This window comes from Thunnus thynnus, chromosome 10 (assembly GCF_963924715.1).
Source record: "Thunnus thynnus chromosome 10, fThuThy2.1, whole genome shotgun sequence".
Classification (NCBI taxonomy): domain Eukaryota; kingdom Metazoa; phylum Chordata; class Actinopteri; order Scombriformes; family Scombridae; genus Thunnus; species Thunnus thynnus.
Genome location: NC_089526.1, coordinates 7,663,787 through 7,685,882, shown reverse-complemented (window position 1 = coordinate 7,685,882; position 22,096 = coordinate 7,663,787). Strand labels below are relative to the sequence as shown.

At 39.2% G+C, this 22,096-nt stretch overlaps 1 protein-coding gene across 3 annotated transcripts; it reads right to left on the bottom strand.

The window, feature by feature from the left end:
- Positions 1-305: 305 nt before the first annotated feature.
- Positions 306-20,639, bottom strand: phf1 (PHD finger protein 1). Of its 3 annotated transcripts, XM_067600696.1 has the most exons (16): positions 20,469-20,638; positions 19,021-19,139; positions 18,346-18,424; positions 18,080-18,161; positions 17,292-17,378; positions 16,101-16,195; positions 15,425-15,573; positions 14,770-14,865; positions 12,207-12,275; positions 11,715-11,838; positions 11,033-11,100; positions 10,326-10,457; positions 8,437-8,515; positions 6,844-6,959; positions 5,478-5,564; positions 306-4,090 (listed from the first exon to the last, which is right to left on the bottom strand). In XM_067600696.1, the coding sequence occupies exons 3-16, from the start codon at positions 18,421-18,423 to the stop codon at positions 3,715-3,717; spliced, it is 1,638 nt and encodes a 545-aa protein (XP_067456797.1). In that variant the 5' UTR covers position 18,424; positions 19,021-19,139; positions 20,469-20,638; the 3' UTR covers positions 306-3,714. The 3 variants fall into 3 exon arrangements, with proteins under 3 accessions (XP_067456797.1, XP_067456798.1, XP_067456796.1); XM_067600697.1 differs by lacking the exon at positions 19,021-19,139 and having other exon boundaries at positions 20,469-20,639; XM_067600695.1 differs by lacking the exon at positions 20,469-20,638 and having other exon boundaries at positions 19,021-19,625.
- Between the last annotated feature and the right edge of the window lie 1,457 nt (positions 20,640-22,096).

Below are 22,096 nucleotides of genomic sequence, written 5' to 3'. Positions count from 1 at the left end.
GACCCCCGAGGAAGCCAAATCTAAGATTACAAAAATTTCACAACCCTGGTTTGCACTTGGCTCAATATGAAGCACTTAACCAAACATCAGTCCCATTTGACAGCGCTACACTGGCTGCCTATTCCATTAATTTTGGAAAGTGTAGGTGGTTTTGGAGAGGCCAGTTACTTTTTTTTTTTTTAGGACACAACAGGGTAAATATCAGACTTCATGTTTTTACAAATCAGTTCACTATCATATTTTACACAGAAAAACAGACAAACAGAAACTATGTTACCAGTATGAACTTATATAAAAAATACACATTGTATGAGGTGAAACTTTTTTATTATTCATGTTACATATTAGGTGTGTCAACGCAGAGTATACATGTACAAACGTAATTTCTCCAAAAATACATCAAACTGAACTTGGACTTGACTACTAATCAGAAAAAGAAAGACTACCTCTCCCAAAATAAATGTGTTCCTTAATGTTACTGTCTTTATTTCCTCCTATTTTGTTTTGAACTAATCTGGTTGAGTTCCACCTAGAGTACATCCTATAACAAGCACTTGACGGGTATAGACATACCATAGAAAACACACAAATACATTCATCACCATTGCCTAGAAAGGTTCAACACACCCCTTCCTAATAAACTACAGTCAAAGTCACTGAGGAGGATGAAAATTGCAATGCAACATTATTTCACTGGCCTGAAATGTACGCATAGGTGCAGGAGATAATTCAAAAGAGAGGTCGGTATTTAAATAAAATCGGAGAGTTTTGCATTGGTTTTGACTATAACAGTATAAATGTTGTATGTCTTTTGCTATTTAACTAAACCTGTAATGCAGTCTTTCTTCAAAGATAAATGTATACGTTGTGTACGTTCTATCGAACAGATTGCTGAAATAAACCTCTGTATAAAATATAAACTCTGAAACTTGCACCACAGTATTCTAGATTTATGTAACCTGTTTGCACAAAGATGTCTCTAAAGATAAAATCCAACTTCAGCACCTCACTTGCCGCTATAAACACACGTGAGAAGAAGGGAGACGATCAGTCAGGCCTTAAACTTATAAATTTATACTTAATGCGATGTTGTGCCTTTTAAATTATAGACTGTTAGACCCTGGAAGATACTTTGAGTTTTAGTTGGTAGTCGGGCCTATCAGTGTCTTCTTTACCTGTACTGTAACTTTGAACGCAAAGACTGAACTCCCTGCGACATGAATCTTAATAACAGCAGTGCAATGGCTGTGGCCGTGTCTGAGCTTGTCTTTGTGACATTAAACACAAATATAAAAGAAAGTCCTCGTAAAATAATTTCCATTCTGATGACTTCAAACATACATTTCAGTAACATATATGTGTAATTTTTTCTTGTTTGTTTGGAATGTACATTTACATTACAGTCCTGTTCTGAATAAAAACTCAATTCAACATTATAACTGGTCCTTGTTTACCCATGTAGTTGTATCTGTCTCGTTCAGCTGTCGTCTGATTGATCGGTCGGCAGACCAATCGGCAGGTACATAACCCAAATAGGCACTATGCAACCACATCAAAAAAATAAAGTAAAGTCATTCGTCCATAGCAATATATTGTGAATATATAATTCTATCTATAAAACAAAAGCCCTCTTGTGGCTCCTATTTCTAATACATACAGTAGTCTAAATGTAAATTATGTATGACAAAATCTAACATAACAATTAAGTAACCCCGTAATAACATGTATACAATCTCTTATTAACATACCGCGATGAGAAGAAAATATGTAAACCTCCAGGGGATTTGTTGTTTGCGGAGCCAAAGTCAGACGAATTGGCATCTGAGCAGATGAAAGGAAGAGAATCTGTGTGTAATTCCTCAGCTATTGCTGTCAAAGAGCCCTTCAGCAAGGCATTAAACTACCTTCTTCTCCAGTGTGGCCCATAATACAAGTCTGGCTGTACTGCTCTGTCTCTTCAATAAAAGGTTACTACTTTTTCATTTGCAGCCAGCAGCCGCCATCCTGTTGCCATCATGCCACTCGCTGATGACGGACCATTCATCACTGCTCATTTTCTCTCTGAACTCCATGTGAACATTAACCATCAGTTGATGAATGGGCAATTTAAAAAGTGAAGGCTGATTGAAGTGTGGTGTGGCCAGGGGATGTTTAGCTTGCTAATCCCTTCGATATCAATGCAAAATAATGGGACACAGTTATATTTATAAAAAGGTAACTTCAATATCTCTTTCTGTACTTCTCTCTTTTAGAGCTGCAATGATTAGCCGATTAATCAAATAGTCAATAGACAGAAAATTAATTAATTGCAACTATTTTGATAATAAATATTACCAATTGTTTTGGTAATTTTTACAGCAAAATAGTAAACTGAATATCTGTATTTTAGCCTGTTGATCAGACAAAACATCTCAAGACGTCATCATGAGTGTCATGAAACTATAATAGGCATTTTTCACTACTTTCTGACATTTTATAGACGACTAATTAAGAAAATAATCAACAGCTGAATCAATATTGAAAATAATCATTAGTTGCAGCCCTACTCTTTTCCCGTTGAAGACATTTTGACATGTTATGACTTTTTTGATGTCTGGGTTACATATAATCATTGTTTCAAACGCATTTAAATGAATATATTTCAGTGTGAAGCAGGTCAAAACTACACATCAACATATAGTCATTCAACTGCTGGAAAAGCATCTGAAAGACTTCTTGCAACTCACCAAAGTAATGCTTATTGGGTAGGTTGTTAAGAGTGCTTCTGTGTTACTCATTTTATCAGTGTGTTATTGTCAAAATGTGGCTTCTCCTGCAAGTTGTGTAGTAATTTTAATTTTAAAATCTTGTGCAGGATTTTTTCTCTATTTCTAACCAGAATGCAAATCTGATTCAGATCACGCTACCTAATGATGCTTTTTTATAAATTAGCAGCATGTTGTCTACATGACAATTGGTGGAAGTTTACTGGTTTATTTGTGGCAAAAATGAAACTAAAATAAAATAGGAAAGTAAAAAAATATAACTAGCTGCAGATTAAGGAGTAACTTAACACTCCTCAGCTGACAAACAGTATTTCACTGCCCTCTCTGGTTAAAAGTTTCAAGTGTGTTGCACCTCAGGGTGAGGTCAGAGGTGTGCTTTGATCCACCTGTAACCGCACCCAATACTGATACCCGGAGTACACTTCTCCATCACTGCAGCAACGTGAGAAGCTAAACTACTGGAGGCCAGCAAAGACAAGATTTTTCAGCTGCCGTTAAGTTGCTCTTTAAAGAAATTTAAAATGAATAACTTCCATTTTGATCCCCCTTCATTGTCACTATTTTAACAGTGAAAAAGCAGTAATCGTTCTTTTCCTTATTAAGATTTAAGTACAATTACTAGATGTGGCCCAAACATTGACAAATTAGCAGGAGGTTTAAATACTTGCCCTCATCACTGTAAAACATGATAAATTCAAAGGCATATTCCAAAGTTAACAGTACAAATATCAGAGAAACACTAGCAAAGAGGGACATTTAGTAACGAGTAGTGAGGTTATAATGATGTAGAATAGAGGTGATACTATATGAGCAACCTGGATTTGCAACATGTAGGGATTTTTTTCCTCTTTTTGTTTTGTTTGTACTTTAAACACTGCCACGTTTTACATACACAGTATTCTTGTGGCAACTGCAAAACAGTCATTGCGTCTCGTTTACTCTCTCTGTCTCAGTACAAACTCACGTTCTCCCACTCCACAAGGTACTGCACCTTCCCGTCTGGCGTGACACGTCTCGCCAAGATTCTCACTGCCTCCCCTCCTCCCCAGTTCCTGGCCACTGTCCCGTCTCCCCCACCGACTCCCATATTCCCTCCACCTCCTCCTCCTCCTCCACCTCCACCTACACCACCCCCTCCGCCCATGCCGGCCTGGTAAGGTAGGAGGGGCTCCAGCTGCTTCTGCCCCGGCTGGTGTTGGTTTTGGTGGTTGTGGTTGTGTTGGTGGTTGTGATGGTGCTGATGGAGGTGGTGGTGGTGATGGCTGCCATTGGTGTTGAGGGGGTACTGGAAGCAAGGTGGTGGTAATCTGCAGGTGTCCTCCACGCTAGGAAAACAAGAGGAGTGAGGAAGAGGAACTGATTCATTTAGAGGTATTTCACCATCCCATTCAAATAGGTTTTCTTTATGAGGAAGCATACTTTAACACAAAATTTGTACTGGAATGTTTTTCATAGGTTTGCTACAAATATACTTTTGCAAATAAAAACTAGCTTTAAATATCCTTAAAGGAAATACTGTACATTTATTTGCTTTCTTGCAGAGACTTTGATGAGAAAATGGATACCACTCTCATGAAGCTGGAGCTAGCTGTTTCCTCCTGCTCCTATTCTTAATGCTAAGCTAGGTTAACAGCTGTTAGCTCTAGCTTCATATTTAGCATACAGACATGATGGGGTATAGATCTTCTCATCTGAGTTTTAGCAAGAAAGCAAATAAGCATATTTTGTCCTTAAACTTCTGTCATCACTATCAACATAAGTAAAACTGGTATGTTGCTTGGTATTTCAAAATGTGACCTCTGATATGCATCACAAGCCAACTCAAAAAGGTCCAGAGAGGCAAAAATCAGTTGTGCTCAAAGTCCAAATGCATCGGTAAAAAATAAAAGAAAAAATTGATTAAAATTACTTATTTCACTTGTCAAAAGTCTTGAAAAATTCTCATACCATATTCCAAACACAGACAAACTTCATCGACGAAGAGGGACAGTGATCTAAATTTAAAATTAATCAACAGGGATATGTGGGAAATACATTAAACTGTCTTTACTCCATAGCTGCTAGTTGGCATACAACCCAATATGTTGCAGTGACTGAAATTTATGATTTAATAATCACAAATCTCCTGCTCAATACTCAAATCTGATGCTGCGCCAAAAAGAACCATTTTTACCATCAAGGTTACTTCAGCTAATGAGGAAGAAAACAAAAACTGTAGATGAGCAGTCTAACTGCCTGCCTTATGCTGTGGAAATGTCCTTGTTCTGTGTATAATGAAAAGGGTCCTCAAGAACATAGACTGGAAGGCAGACTGGGAGCAACCGAGGGGTCACTCATCAGTGCCGTTTAGATGTGGTGATAAGCAGCTCTACATCTGATACTTTAAGGCATAATTCTTGTTCCTTTGATCACAGGATGGTGAAAGATCAGGGGCAACAGTGGCTGAACAGAGCAGCCTCCACATGCGACTATGTGGACAAAATCTACTATGACTGTATGTAATTTTATATCACAATATCAATATATATCACAGTAGACGTAATTTTATAGAAATTTAATGACGAAATTATAGATCAAATAACCAGATATCTGAATCTGGTTAATTCAAGTCCAAATTTCTATAATTTCATGATCTATATCTTCATACTGTAAAGTGACTATATACATGACCAGCAGGATTTACTAGATATGAGGATGGTAGATGAGCAAAACCTGTTGTAGTGATGGAGACTCCTGGAGAGTGCAGTATTTCCGTTGTAAGAGGTGTGATACAGGGCATACATCCGCTTAGGGGGAGAGCTGTGGACAGGACAGACAAAGGTTAAAGACGTTAAAGACAGAGTTGCTTGCTTTGCAACTTGAATGTAAAATACAAGAAAAACACAAAGATCCAAACTGAAAAACATACTTTCCCACTTTCCCCTGGTATGTATCCATGAAGATAGTTTTGTTTGAGTTCATTTACTTAAAGGGGACACACAGTATCATGCGTTTTGTGATTTTCTGTTATTTTTTATACTGTTATAATGTCAGATGTCTATGTTAAACATACTAAAAGTTCCAAAACTTGAGGTCAACATATGTAAAATGCTGCCTGAAAGTCAAAAGCCAGGGCTTCAGCCTGCTCTGAACTACTTCCTTCTTGTGATGATATCCGATCGTTCCTGCATGCCCTCAAACAGCCATTAGTTCAGTAGTCTTTGTCACAAAGGTTATTCCACAGGTTTCCTTTTTGCATATTTCAAATCGGATTCAGGCTCAAACATGTACGGATGTATTTGAGAAGTTTCCATTTTGAAAGTGAAATCCTACTACTGCTGTTTGCTTACGTAGCCTCCAAAGCTAGCCAATCAGAGGAGGCTGCATAAAGGACATGTATAAGATAAATAAGGAATGTTCTAAACTGTAAATCACGCATATATATTCCAGTAGAGCCCCATGTTATGTCCCCTTTAAGTTTTGAGATATGTTCTGCTCTGACTTCTGCTGTCATCCTTATACAACAGAGCCAAAAAGAATTTTGTTTGTCTTGGTCACATCATTGAAAAATGACATTTGAAAAAATCTCTGCTGTCAAGAGTTTTCACAGGAACTATTTCCAACCAAAGAAATAATCCCACCTGCATTGTACTGAGGTGGCGGAGTCTTAGAGGCAGATATCTCAAAACCTCCGACACTTAAAACAAATCTATCTGAATCATGTTACTTCATAGTGCAGGAAGTAGGGATGCTGAGGGTGCTACAGCATCCTCGCCTCCATGTGTTTTTGAAAGATTGTTTTTTTTCTGTTGCATCACATCCCACCTCTCCAGGTCCTTATCAACCACAATATCTTTTTTTAACTATTACTATTATCACAAGTATAACAAGCCCTCCAGATGGATTCTGTAATATTTAGTACAGTCCCATCATATGTTGTTTGTAATGATCTGTTGTGGCAGGAAGTTTTGAACAAAATTTAGACACATGTTCGTGCGGCTACTGTATGCGTTACTTGTGATACAGGTGAACGGACCCTTTAACTCTTCTCATACTCATCAGTCACCACAGAAAAACAAAATGGTACAACACCCCTCACCTCAAGTTAAGCTCCTCCTCTGACTTCCTGGAGGTGTAAAGGCTGGCCCCTCCCATGTAGCCATGGCAACATGGCAGTAGCTCAATGGGGCTGGCAGACACTGGGGGTGGACAGGCCTAGGCACAGGAGACACGCACAGATCGGCTCGAGTCTGGATGCCAGCATCATCACAGGAGTCAATCAAGCACTGATAGCTCCGTGCTCAGTCATGCATAAAGTTAATTTTGCATATGGGACGTTCAGTTTTGAGATAAATATGTCTAGACAGAGGTTTGCATACTGAAATTCAGAGTGAAAACAATTTAAAACAGTTGATGCATATTTTTTTATATATATTTAGCATTCTTAAGGTTTTGATTTCATGCTCCTGCATTACATGAGGGCCAATATGTCAATATATCCACACTAATAGCATTAATGGATGTGAGTCACATCATTCTAAGGCTCATCAGACACAGTGGTGGTAGGTCCTGCTTGAACATATTACCTCAAGAGCACATCTCATGGAGCTGGCTGGTTAGTGAGGCAGCTCTCCTGACATACCAACTCATGACCCATAACACGTAAAAACATCAGAGCATCATCAGAGCCATCTATCACCAGAAATGTCATCTGGGGAGATGCCACTTGAAGGTTTTTGCATTTCTCATCGCTGGACTGTGACATATGGGGCAACTCGCTTGGCCCATTATCATTCCCTTCTCTAGCATTACTATTAGGAGGAGAGATTATTATTCAGTGGCCTTAGTCAACGTCTGTGCCTTTAAATGGATGTGCTCTGTCAATGCTGCACTGTCAAGGTGCCAGCGCCACCTGGCCAAACTGTAATCGACTGCAAAGTGCACTTGGAAGCGATCCCAGGCTATACATATCAGCATTCCTTCCCATCTCACTTTCCCTACTATAACAAACCTGCTCCTCCAAGACGGACGGAGATTAGCATCAATCAGAGGGGGCACAATGGGCCTGGATTTGCCAGAGTGAAAACAAATGCTCTGTGGAGCGTATTGTTCCAGGATTACTGTATGTTCACATACACGAATCAGAGAGTTGTGTAGGAGGACACAGTACAATGAGAATCCACGGTTAAGAATGCTGTGTAAAAATAGTAACCTGCCACATGTTTTGTTGGCTGTTTTAGTGTGATCCGCTGGGAATTGGGTTTGATGATCATGATAAATGCAGCGCTGAACTGCAGATGTTGATGAAATACTTGAGCGAGTTTTTGTGCAGCCAAGTTTGTATTTGAATTATAAATTTTAATCGAGCCAAACACATGACAGCTCATCTCTCACACGCTACCTTTACTCTAACCATAGACTTTAAAGCATCAGCATTAAACACACCGCAAAAAAGCAGCAGAAAAAAAAATACTGAGGCACTGAGCTGCACTTGGTGTTAAAAGACACGTAGACTGATCTAGACTGCGAAATGAACCTTCATCACAGTGTCTGACTGACAGGTTATTTGGATCGCAGAGAGCTGTTTACCTGCCTGCCTAAAAAAAAAAAAATAGAAGAAGAAAAAATAATCAGAGAGGTTTCCTGGCCCAGACCTTCCCCCTCCTCATGAGTTGAAGACAGAGGCACTGACCTGTGTCTCCATGATGCGACGCTTTGATTTACGTGGCTCTGGCCCTCCGACTCTCCTCTGGCAGGGTAGTGACAGTGGGCTGAAGAGCGCAAAAACAAACATAAATTAATATACAAACATAAACACACACATACAATCCCAATGTGCAATGTTTAGTTTATTCATGTGTCTGCATAAAATCCCACCGAGAGGTGTAAAAATACAATAAAATGAGATGATATACTGAGTGATGGTGATGTATTATGTTAGTAACACATTTTTAATATACAGTATGAGCTCATACATCATCAGCAAGGACATAAAACCTTCTTCATGCCTTCTTCTCCCCAAATTTCCCTCATTCTCTATCTTCTTCTTCTGCTTGCTTGTCTCCTGACTTGTTTATGACATATACAATACTTAAACTCCAAAAGTTGCCCCTGGAGGCTCGAACGTCCATTACAATTCACAATTTGAAAAAGCTGAATGGACTGTCCATTATGCTATAATTAGAGCTGTGTGAGTAGTACGACTTTAAATGTATATTTTTGCCTGAGGGCAATGCTAAAGAATGGACCGTGTAGTCATCAAAATCAGAGGGATTCATCCTCTTAGTGGCATGAATGTGTTCAGCAAATTGCATGGAAATCTTCTTACAAGATGTTCTTTGTATAAAGTTGGGGCATCTTTGACTGAGGGTGGCTGAAGAGGAAGGTTAGCTCCATAATGGCGGCGCTGAAGAAAAGCTTATGTAAAAAAAAAAGGGGGTTATCATCTGTGGACCATGAATAATTGTCTTTACTAATGTAAAGGTAATTCAGCCATTCCTTTCGGAAAATGAAATTGTGCCTCGTCATGGTCGACAGTATTGTAATTTTCACCTGACAGGGCCTCTATATAATGGTTTGGGGGTCTCCATAATCATCAGGAATCATCCTTTGAGGATCATGAATATTTATACCAAATTTCATGGCAATATTGCCCGTACTTGTCAAGATATCTTGTTCTGGACCGAAATGTTGTATCAACAAACCGACCAGTTGACAGTTAATATCACCATCTTTAGTCTCCGCCACAAGCAGAAATATACTGTATGTTCTACCTTTATTGCTCACCTGATCTTTGACCCTTTCTTTATTGTATTGAGGTTTCTTTTGTCTCTGTTCAGAAAAGTGCTGTAGAAATAGCATATTATCATCATTTGTTCAAATATATTTCATTGAAAAAATGCCTACTGTTACATGAAATTAGGCATTTGTAGTTTTTAAAACAAAAAATCAACCATAAATCTAGTAAAGGAGATATTTTTTTTAGAAATGGATAAACCAATGCTGTACTTAGTCTGAACATTAGTTAGTTTGTGGAGAAAAATTACTTCACTCTGGTCAACCAATCATCTCACATTTTTGTCAGTGAGAATGACGGAGCTTAAAGTGATGTAAGCCAATAAGATCAGTGTGTCTTGATGGATACTGGAAACCTGCAGCGTGTAGCTATTTAAGTGAGCAGAGGAAAGTGAAGAATTAATTACCGCAAGTACGAATGAACTGTCACCACATAAGCAAAAATGATTTTCTCTGCACTTCTGAAAATTATTCCCTACTTCAGTCCTGGTAAAAGAAGCATCAGTTACATGGCAAAAATGATTTAAAATGAAAAGTGTGTGCAGACTAAAGGACACATGCATACTCATGTGCTCAGACACACTTATGGATGTACAAACGTAAGCACACAGGGGGTTTTATAGCCTACTCTTTTAGGAGATTATTAAGACACTGATACATTTGCTGGCATATGAAAACTGCTGCTCTAAGTTAATTGTTCATGCGTAATGACTATATGCCCTGCGGGAATCCCAGAGCTCTTATTGAGATAAGAGCTGAAAAGAGAGACCCTGTCCTTAATCTGACCTTCTCCGGTGAGTTATGTTGGTAGGTGGGTCGGTGATGAGGGGTGACGAATCGGACGTCAGCGGTGGCGGGGCTCGGACCTGAAGCCCGAAAAGACACTTCTTCTTCTTGATCTCCTTTCCAGAGACAAACCTGGGTGACATCAAAGAGACAGCTTGTACAGTAGACGCAGTGAGCCTGGACTGGTGTTGGTTCTTAAAAATTATCATTCATTACTTCTCTTTCATGCTAATAACGAATTTAAAGTTACGTAACAAAATGTATGTATTCTCCTGATGAAAAAGTAGACTCAGGGACATTTCAAAGGTAGTGACTGTGTAATTTAGTATACATAATTAGAGCAGACTTTGTCTGGAGAAATTTGCAGTTTTATGACTGCAAGGTTTTTGGTGAAATTCAGTGAAAATCCAGTAAAAGCAATTATACTTCTAGGCTGGTTATTGTGATTAAATACCAACAACTTGTATCCTCTGCTAACAAGACAAAACCAGCACCGAAAAGAGTAAATTCCTTTTGGTCTAATTGCTGGTTACATTTTTCTGCCGTTTTATTCAAAGTCACACATTTCACCTCGCTCATTTCAGTCTGTGTGTCCAACGTTACAAACTACAGAGCACTAAGAAGACCCCTCTATTCATGGAGTGCTACTCATCAATCCAGGCATGTGTGGTCGGTGTTTATTCTTCTCATCATATGCGGTGACTTACCTGTCCTTGTGGGAGTTCAGAGCGTTGAGGAGATTGTGACAGCGGTCTTGCCTTGGCGTGTCAGAGAGCTGGAGGACAGGCAGGAATGAAAAATCAAAGCTGTGTTTACACAGCGGACGGCCATCAGACAGAAAACCTTAATGCTTACAATAATTTTCTTTTACAGTCGCTGACAGCAATTATCTTGATATGGAAAAATGACTTGTTGCAGCTACATGGCTGAAAAATCTGCTGTCATGTTATGACAAGACAAACAATACATCCCAAATGATCTTTTAAAAACAGCTTAAAAGAGAACCCAAAACCTCAGATACATGTACAGGAAATGCATAAAATCCCCCCTGGTGTCTCTCCCAGTCACCTCTACTTTTATCTTTATCTTTTATCTGTTTATTCTCTGTGGAGACGCTTCTGACTTTAAACCAGATGGTGTAACAACTTTGAGCCTCCACACTCTAGTTTAAAGGTTTGTAAAAAAAACTTCATTCATATTAACAAATCTATCATAAGCCATTCTTTAACTCAGCAGTGTTCCCCTTTAAGCTTACACAGAGGTTATACTTTTTTATACTTTAAATTTTACTTTAATGATGGTTAATAGGCTTTAAGTCTCAAATGCAAAAAAGGCTAGCAGCATTTCACATCATTTCATCATGGTGCTTAAACGGGGAAATATCAATACCGCGCCTAGGAGCAACGAGTCCCAATTCTCATTGGTGAAAGACAGGATTTCATGGTCAAAATCAAAGTATTTCCTCTTGCAGCACAGGGAGAGGTGGTAGAGCACTAAATGAGCCAAATCCACCCTGCGTTTCAAATAAAAAAATAGTAAAAATTAGATAATGTGAAACAGGTGAAATACATTAAAGACAAAAACAAAATGGAAGCAATTTTTTTAAGGATATGTTATTAAATATTTCAGAATATTTGCAACATTTGTGAGAGTAGTTTAATACATCAAATTTTTATGACATGCAGTAATATCAGTCTGTGCTGTGTTGTTGTGTGAAGTAGCATTGTATAAAACTACACATGAAATGTGCTGAAAATTACTTATCTTTTTACAATTTCATTGAACAAGAAAAATAACTATTGCGGTGTTTTCTTCCTTTGATAAAAGTGTCAAAAGTGTCGTATTTGTCGCTGTAAACATGTCAGTAAAGGTTAACATTACCAGGTCATGGGTAGTCTTTGGATGGTCTCTGGTCCCTTTGAACATACTGAGCACTGGAACTGATAAAACCTAAAACACATGTAAAAACACAGAAAATCTTAATTTATTCGAAAAAGAGTTAATTTGTCATCTTAAATTTTGTCCCTTTTTATCCTCACTTGCACAATCTGTACATTTATATTTCCTTTTAAAGCATATGAACATGTGTGAAAACTATTTTTGTCCAAGAAAAGTATATTTTCCACCTTGCAGACTTCTTATCATTTAGTCCGAGTATCACAAGTGTCACAGTATTTACACTGTAATTTCTTTCTTAGTTTCTTTGCAGTCTATATATGTTTCTCTTCTCTGGATATTTCATCATTTAATACATTACAATAAATCAACCTGAACTTGAAATGAACATACAGGTGTATCTGTTCCACTCTAATAACATTCGGTTCTGGGTGACCCTGAAACTCAGCTCAACACCATACCAACATTGTGTGCATCTATCTTTCTATATGCATGTGTTTGCTGAAGGTCATCGGGAAAGATGAAACGCAGACACTGTATGACGGCAGCACATGCTTACTATTCCAACTGTGAACTCAGTCTTCACTCTTCCTCCATCACCTGCTCAGCAGATGTTGCACCAATCCGGCCTCCCTCTCCCCAACTGTCAATCTAAATCTAATCCCTCCTTTCCCCCCCCCCTCCTCAGACAGGTTCGGCAATAACACCGTGTCAGGGTGGGTGTAAAACCCAGCCGGCTAACGCAGATGGTTACTGACAATAATAACTTAATGGATGGATACATTTTATTAAATGCATGAGATGCAGCCTATCAAACTGCACTGTGATCAGCAGCTTGAATATTCACCCAGCATCATATCTGAACTACTACCAGTAATATTAAACGTCTGCTCCGTCGTCTGTCACTGTCCCTTCACTTTGAACAGCTCTTGTCCTTGTAACATGAGTCAGTGAGTACATTGACATGCTAATAATTTAGTCTTAAGCTAATTAAGGCATTTCTCTGACAAGTGAAGCTGTCATGTAGACGTCTTCATCTGATTATGTTAATCAGACTTTGGTCTACTGCTCAAACGATTAGCTGATTCATCCATTAGTTAATCGACAGAAAACTAATGAACAACAATTTTGAAAATCAATCGATCATTTGTTATTTATCAAGTAAAAATGCAACTGGTTCCAGCTTCTCAGAAGTGAGGATTTGATGCTTTTCTCAGTTCTATATCATTGTAAGTTGAGTATCTTTGGGTATGGGACTGTTGGTAGGGGAAAAAGCGATTTGAAAATGTTATCTTGGGCTTTGAAAAACTGTGACTATTTCTAAACATTTTATAGACTCGGCCATTAAAGTCAAATGAATTATCAATAGCAGTGTTGCAGTTCTAGTATGGTTGTAATCAGAGTAAATATAGCCCTGATACAGGTACAGGTAGGTTACTGATCAGTCTGAACCTGAACATCGTACGTAACAAAATCAACAACATGTGGTGAGTAGACCAATAAGGAAAAAGATCAATGTAAAGAACATTAAAAGAGAAATTCAATTTCTTACATGAAAACACAATCCAAATATTACATGCTGACTGATACATCATCAAGATATTATCAGCTTTTATTGGCTTATCAAAAATATATGTTTGAAATGTTTGTAGACAGACAGACTAGAGTGGTTCTGGATAGCGTTGTCTGTCCACCGCTGTGGGTCAGACTGAAATATCTCAATAACTATTTGATGGATTGCCATGAAATTTTGTACAGACATTCATGCTCCCCAGAAGATGAATCTTAATGACTTTGGTGATCCTTTGACTTTTCCTCAAGTGCCATCACGAGGTTGATATGTGTTTATATAAGGTGAAATGTCTCTACAATTATTGGCTGAATTGCCATGAAATTTGCTTCAGACATTCATGTTCTCATCAGGATTAATTGTAAAAACTTTGGTGATCCCTCAACTTTTCCTTTTAGTCTTAAGTATTGAACAAATAATTCAGTAGTATTAAGACTAAATACTCAGCTGTACTTTCTGTTTAGTGCTTATTAGCAGTGTGAACTCACTAGACTAAGATGGTAAATATTATACCTGCTTGACATCAGCATGTTAGCATTGTCATTTTGAGTATGTTATGATGTTAGTATTAAGCTAATACAGCCTTAAAGAGATACTATCATGACTGCAGACTGTTGTTTTTAATTTTAGTTCAACACATTTTCACTGTATATTTATTAAAACTATTTACTGTTCAAAATGTACTGATATCCTGAATTAACTCTGATGCCTCAGTGTATTTCTTTCTCACAACAAATGAAAGGGATCACTGTGACAAATGTTGCTCCTGTAAAATCATTAGCAGAATTTACTCTCAAATATCTATATCTTCCTATAAAATCCCCGGTCAGTCTATATAGGCCTATAAACATACTCAGTGCGTAATGCAAGCCCGCTGTACCAAATTCCTACCAAACAGATTCCTTTAATTATTGTAATAATAAAATTATAATTATGAGGATAAAGAATCCACAGTTTTCATAGTGCTCTGTAACGTACCTGTCTCCATACAGTAATGGCTTGGTTAGACACTGTGTGCAGGCCTCGTGGAACCACTGGCCGCAACTTCCACACTGTAACATCTTCAGGTTCCACCTGCAGTCCCACAACAAGAGAACATCAAGAGACTTTTAACACATGAATGAATGAAGACAAGTTTGTATTTATGCATAATTAAGGGAAGGCTGAAGGCTGATGAATGCAGCTGACAGTTTGCATCTCATGAAATGTGTCTTCAGGTGTAAACTCCCACCGGGTGCTACTTCTCAAAAAGATATAGCAGTTGGGAGTTTGTTTTATACTGCTTGAGGTGCCAAGTGGGTGGAGTTTGCCACATCAGCAAAAGCAAAGAAGCAAAGTATAAAAAAACACAGAAAATGCATTTAAAAGATAGTTTGGTTTACTTATTTTTTGACTGACAACTTACCTGACAGTATCTGAATTGATGCATCACTCATAAATCATTCCGAAAAAGTCAAAACAAACTCTAATAAAACTTGTTATTGCTGTTTGACATACATCTGATTTGCTGCATGCAATAATCCACAAGGTGACTAAAATGAGATTAAGCTTTGAGAGACAATGTTGTTAAATGTTAAAGAGCATACATGTACAGTACATTCAAACTTAAACTGGCCTCTGCAGTGTCACTCACTCTCCAGGTCCGGCACAGTAGCAGTAACACTGTTGCTGATTGGTCAGATGTTGCGGGTCCCAGTCTAAAGACGACAGCTGATAGGGGAGCCGGAGTTTCATAAACTGCATGAGCCGGGCGAAGCGTCCTCGTTTGAGGGCCCCACCTCTCTGAAAACACAATTTTTAGGACAGAACTGATTGGTCTGTGACCCCTCGAATCACTGTCATGTCAGAGCAGCGAGGGAGACGGATCACATTCGGTGGGGGAGAAAGCAATTCGTCTCATTTTATTGTAGGTCAGCTGTGAGAGATAGTGTCCGAGGCAGCGGAAGTCTGGACAATGAGATATGGACATTGACTGATTGACAATTAACCGGGTGCTTTCTCATCTCATATCTACAGAACTGGAGCACATGTGATTGATTGACTTTAAATGTACTTCTCTCAACTTCAGCGTAGTTTTTCAGCTTCATAACTATTGATTGTTCATGATTTCTTGGACACAATGTAGAACATCTAATACTGAAGTCAATACTGAGCAAATTAGTGCGCTTTTGCCTCGAATAAACCTATTACCCGCCGTACACATCAGTGTAGTGGCAGCAAAGCCTGATAAATCTGACTGGATTTCTCCAATATTACACACTGAATGTTTTTTTCCCCAGAGTGTGAGACGGAGAGATTAGCAGTCTGACCTTGGTTGCGACTGCAAAGACACATTGCCGACATATCCACGAATCGCTGTCAGCTTCCGGTTCGATGGTTGGCGTGTGGCACTCTGGATGATAACCTGTAATGGGAGGAGGAGGCAGAGCGTTTAATTCGTGTTTGCAAGACAGACAGCCAGAGTGACAATAATGGCAGAGCAGCTCCATATTTAGTGCTCTGCTGGTTTGTTTCAACAGCATGCAAAACATTTTACTATACTATTTGCATCTAAGGAGCAAGGAGTATATTTGTCTGCTCCCCCCCCCCCCCCCCCCCCAAAAAAAATAAGCTGTCAGTTCGTCTGACAGAGCTGTGAAGACATGACGGTAAAATTTGCTGCCATTTCCTGCTTGTGCATCCTGCCGCTTGGTGTGTTTCTAAGACTTCTTCCCACTTTTCCATCATTATTCAGGCTTATTTATAAAGTCCCCCTCCACCCAAATACATGTTTTGTTTATTGTTACTTCACTTGGCTGTCACTTTGCAGAATGGATGAATGTAGAGTTTTACACTGGAAGGCTGTTTCTCTGTGCTCATATTTCAGTTTAAACACATGTACCTTCAAGCATGATTTTGTGACATCATAAGTAGTGCGGCACCTAATAAAGGTCCAATATGCAAATTACAGAAGTGTGATGTGGAAACTTAAAGCTGCGCAACATACATTGAGAATGAACTTTTCAGTTAAGCGAGAGACATTTTGTGTCTAATAGTTAAACTTTTAAAACTAAGAGTATTTGCATATTCATAGGTTCTGGATTTTTCAGTAAGGGAGAAGGAGAAATTGATTTTACAAATTTTTAACAAGGTGATTTAACTTTTTTGTGGGAAAAAAAATATCAGACTCAAATTATTATTCCAACCAGAGTGTTTTTATGTCTTGAAACATGTCTGGAGGGGGTCTTAAAATTAGCAACAAGGCAGTAAAGACACCCACTAGCATTTAAATCAGTGAATAATATTCCAAGTCTATGGATATCTCATTTATTTTCATTCTGGTCAGGATGGAGGTGCAACAACTCATATATATCATTTATGATGTGGTTTTCTGTGTTGTTTTTTTTTTTCTTGAAGGAGCAACATTGTTATTTAGCATACTGTGTCAAATCTTCAAGGTCAGAGCAAGTACTGGTGGAGAACCGCTGCTTGACAGCGGATGATGAGGCATGTTTCCTTACCGTGGCGACATTTAAGACAATTTATGAGGGGTTCTTTAAGAGGCGGGGCATCACAAATACAGCAAAGTTCTTCCACTCCAGCAGCGACTGAGGCAAACAGAAAAAGACACAGAGAGAGAGAGAGAGAGAGGCAAGGGGAGGGGAGGAAGAGAGCGAAAGTAAATGTCAGAGAGGAAGAAAGAGAGAGAGCAGTCAACGGCATTAATTTATGTATATTGATTCACATCCTTGCCACCTCATTGATTTCAGTGTCTCCTGCACCCTTTCAGATTTCACTTCATTTGACGGGCGGATATTCAGCCTGGTCCTAACATGCGACCAACTTCCCCTTCACTTGATGTTAGGTGGAGTGGGGGCGCCATTTCCCTGAGGAGTCATTAGTCTAATAAATTCATAAATAGGCTCTAATATACCAATTACATCTCAGCGTGCCCCCATCACAATACTCGGAACACTCAGCATTGTAACCTTGAACGTGATTGTAATTTTTTTTCTGTATTTTTCTCTGACAACAAATGAGAGATGTTGGGGAGAGAAAAGACAACAAAATAAAAAAAAAGTTTATAGCTCACAAGATGAGAGAATCAGAGAAGTATTCCTTCAGCTCCTCTGGTAAAAGTTGGAGAGTGTGAATCAAAATATCTATAGTGTGAGTTCAGCTGAGCATCGGTGCATTCAAAGACTAAAACTAAGAGCATTTTTCAACACAAGAAATGGAAAGTGTCGCCAACAGGAAGCTATTTACTCTTCTAGCTGAGAGAGAGAGAGAGAAAAAGAGTTCTTCTTACACGAGTGAATGTCCTTTCTTAGTACCCAGAACTCTGAGTTGTCCTCAAATCTCACCAGACAACATTGCTTGACTCCATCTACCTGAGAGGGAGATAGCAGGTGAGTGGAGTGATTGACAAAACTAAATGGAAGTCTTTTCAAATCCAGGTGAACACACTCACTGTCTGACACACACACACACACACACACTAAAAAAGTCATTCTGGCACACACACACACATACACACACACTCTCTCTCCTGCACAAACACCCACATGCACTTACTCTTTTCACATTGCCGAGGTACAGTAGTCCATCACTCCATCGAGCCAACACATCATCTCCTTCACTTACTCCCCCCATCCTGAGGAGAGAGACAGAGGGAGAGGAGGGAGAGCAGGGCTCATGTGAAATGGAAATCCGATTTATTCGCTGAATACTTTGCTGCCATTGCTGACAGAGGGGGTTTACGACCCCGGCGTTTCGGCTGGCTCTCAGACAGGCGGGCTTTCGGTGCAAAGGGGTTAAATTCATCCTCCTCCTTTTTAGAGGAGAGAGCATAGAGACAGCCTGTATCCACCACAGTGAAAGATGAGAGTGAGTACACAACCAGAGAGCAAGACAAATGATTACTGCACACATGAAACACACACACACACACACAAAAACACTGCATGATGACTGCTGCAATACAGTTTGATTGAATGAGCAAAGATCACTGTGCAGCTACTTGAAGCATCTGCCTTGCACTTTGCTGTGGTCTCCCCTCTTCTAACATCTTAAAAACTTGAATAGATGTATGAAATGACTGTGCAGGCTTTATCTCTGCACGTTGAGCATTTGTTCCAGTGCATGCACTCAAGTCAAGACAGACGCAGGATACATAACACTGTATGTAGCCTTTGTGAATCAAAAGCAAATCAGGCAAATTGTACAGTAAGCTGGCCGGTGAGGGGGTACCTGTCAAGTCGAACTCCTTTCCGTCGGGGTCACAGTGATTCCTGGGCAGGCTGGACATGAAATGCCCTCATCTGCTGTGGACCTCCGCTGTCCAATTACTGCCCGCTCGGATGCGCAGCCTGCGTGTTTGCAAAAAGTGGATGATGTGCATGTATGTCCCTGTCTGTGCCAAGCGCCTGTGTGTGTCAGTCAAGCCGTCAGCGAGGAGGCGACTGTCCGTCCGTCTCTCAGCCTAGTTTGTCCGTCCTCCTCCGCGATTCCGTTTCGTCATGTTCCTGTCGCTTTTGCTCTCTTCCCCCCCTCTCCGCCACCACCTATTGATGCTATTGAGGCGGGTTTGTCAGAGCAGCACCGGAATCAAGCCGCCAGAGACGCCATCATCCCTGCCTCTCTCCACCGACCGACTTGTTGTGACGCAGACATAAAACACCGAGATAGAGTGGGAGGGAGATACTGATAGAGGGGGATCCAGAGGTGGCGGGGAGGGGGGGGGGGGTCCACGGCGAGAGCACCTTCCCGTCTGAGGGATTGACCCTAAATCGTTGTGACAAGGGGGGATTTTGATGTCTGGGAGCAGGAGGGAGGGATGGCGGTGCGTTAAAAGCCAACGGAAGCAGCGCGCGCAACTACAGGGGCCAATTAAGTGGCCAATTAACGAGTTTAGCCGCCTCATTAATTGGTCTTAAACAAGAGAGACCAGCCAAGTTGAGAAACCAGTGGAGAAAAGTTTTCAAACTGAGATGGCCCAGCAAGCAGCGCCAAACTTGTCTTTATCAATATTGATTGATTGCCTCTGTCCTGCCAAACTGAACTGAATTTAGGAGGAGTGTTTGTTTTACTCTCTTTATTTTAAAGGGACATTTTTAGGGGTAATTGATATTTTTAAATCTCTTCCGAAGAATAAATTAGCTGTAAAATGACACCATATAAAGATCACAGCAGACTTATTACAAATGTTGTGCATCACTTAACATTTATTCACAAGTTCATGTTTCTACTTTCAGCATATTCTAAAATTTGCAAGTCAAACAGCCTCTCCACTGCTCTTTTTGCTGAAAATACTGGAAGCCAACTCCAAAGTGGACGAACTCTTGCCACATCTGCAGGACAGATGTGACATCCAGAGAGGGTCATCTCCTGTCACTAGACATCCGGGCTGTAATGTGTGATGGAAAATATTGTCCACACAAAATAAGTGTGGCTAAAACGAGTCTTAAATCTGACATATGTGCCACAAACAAACACACTACAGCCTTAACAAATAACGATCTAGTCATAATCCAGAAAATGCAAATAGTTGAAGTTATATTAAGTCAAAGATATAATGTTAATTAACTAGTTTAGCACCAAGACAAACATCAAGCAAGGCTGCTGTAAGAAGCTCCAGTCGCAGAGTTGTAAGTTACTGTGTAATAATGTCCAATTAAGCATCATTAGATTATACTCACAGTTTGGAATGATATCACGTTTTGCTGTTTTCACTACAGGCGCATGTTCCCAGCCTTGTTCAAGGTTTTGTTTGTTTATTTTTTTCCCTGCTTGTGTCTTTTCTTGTTTATTTATGTCTTACACATTACTCACACCAGCCAATCATGTGTTAACACCGCCGTGCGGTTCAAAATGGCCCCTGGCAGACTGAAAAGTGGTGGAGTGCCAATGCCAATTTTCAGCTGTGACCACTAGGTGGCGAGCAAATACAAGGACTAAACAATCAGTCTGTAGGATGCTCAGGATCTTTAGAGTAAGACTAAAGTTAAACAATTATGATATGATGAAGTAAAAAGTATTTTCACTGCACAAACTTTTTTGTTTCGAAGTGAGAATGAATTATTGCTCCAAAAACTACTAAAATGAAGCAGGGAACTGTTTGGTTGTACTGCTCACTGCTGTGATGAGGGGTTACATGTAGGCATTGTTTAAGGATGATATGATATATATAAAGTCTGATATAATCGATCTGTATAAATGTTGACATAACATGTGTTTTGAGTTTTGTACATTCACAAAATCTTAGTATAGCATACAGTAGTTTTCATTTTCCATAGTGTGTGTCAGTGAGAATCTGCTGTCAAAAATATTTACAGGCCCCTGAATTGTATACTCATTTCCTGGAAATGAGTATACAATTCCTGGAGTAATTTGCAGGTATTTAATGGTTAATTTTTTTAGGACGTTTTATAGAGAGAGTGGTGCAATTTAGTACAAAAACAGAGTTATGTTGGTTTAGTTGGTAAGTGAGTAGGTGTCTATCAGCATTTTTGGTAACACTTTATTTTACTGACCTTGTGCTTTCCTACTAATTTTCAGGATTTTTCCCTCTGAAAGTAGCTGCTGTGTAGCTGTTAATTCTTAGGACATTTATTTGAATGAGTAATGTAATTTGGTAGTGTACAGGAAATGCACTCATTATGAAGTTTTTAAGAAAGAGTCAGTTTAATTTATTAAGACTTTTTAAATATAAAACAATGAACCCAAATATAATCAGAGTTCATTTACCAACTAAACCAATTTAACTTTAACTAACTTTTTTTTTCCATTTTTCATATAATTTGCACCACTCTGTGTGTAAAAATAAGAAAAATAAAAATAAACACCCATCTAAAAATACCTGCAAATTACATAGAAAATGTCATGGAAATTTGTATAAAATGAAAGGACCCGTATAACAAAGCGCTGCCAAAATGTTCTTTTCAGTGTCACAATTTCTAAGTCTTGTAAACATAATGCACCTAGTCATTATAGTGACATGGTGGCTTTATTAATAAGAGTGGCTACAGAGTGTCTCATTCATCCCTGCAACAGCTGACTCAGGCAACAGCAACATGTGTAATGTCAATCAGTCTGTAGTCATGCATCTCTTCATTAATAAGAGCATCAGTCAGTTAATCAAAGACTGGAGTCAAGCACAACACAGTTAAGATCTGTGTGATGAGATGTGATGAGACTGAGCTTTTTAGATCAGACTTTATACTGTACTAAATACAGATGGGTGACAATTAACGAAAAAATTCAACATCAAGTGTTTGGACACCATGAGCATCCAGAGCAGCTGAAGTGCTCCATGGCATAAATTCTC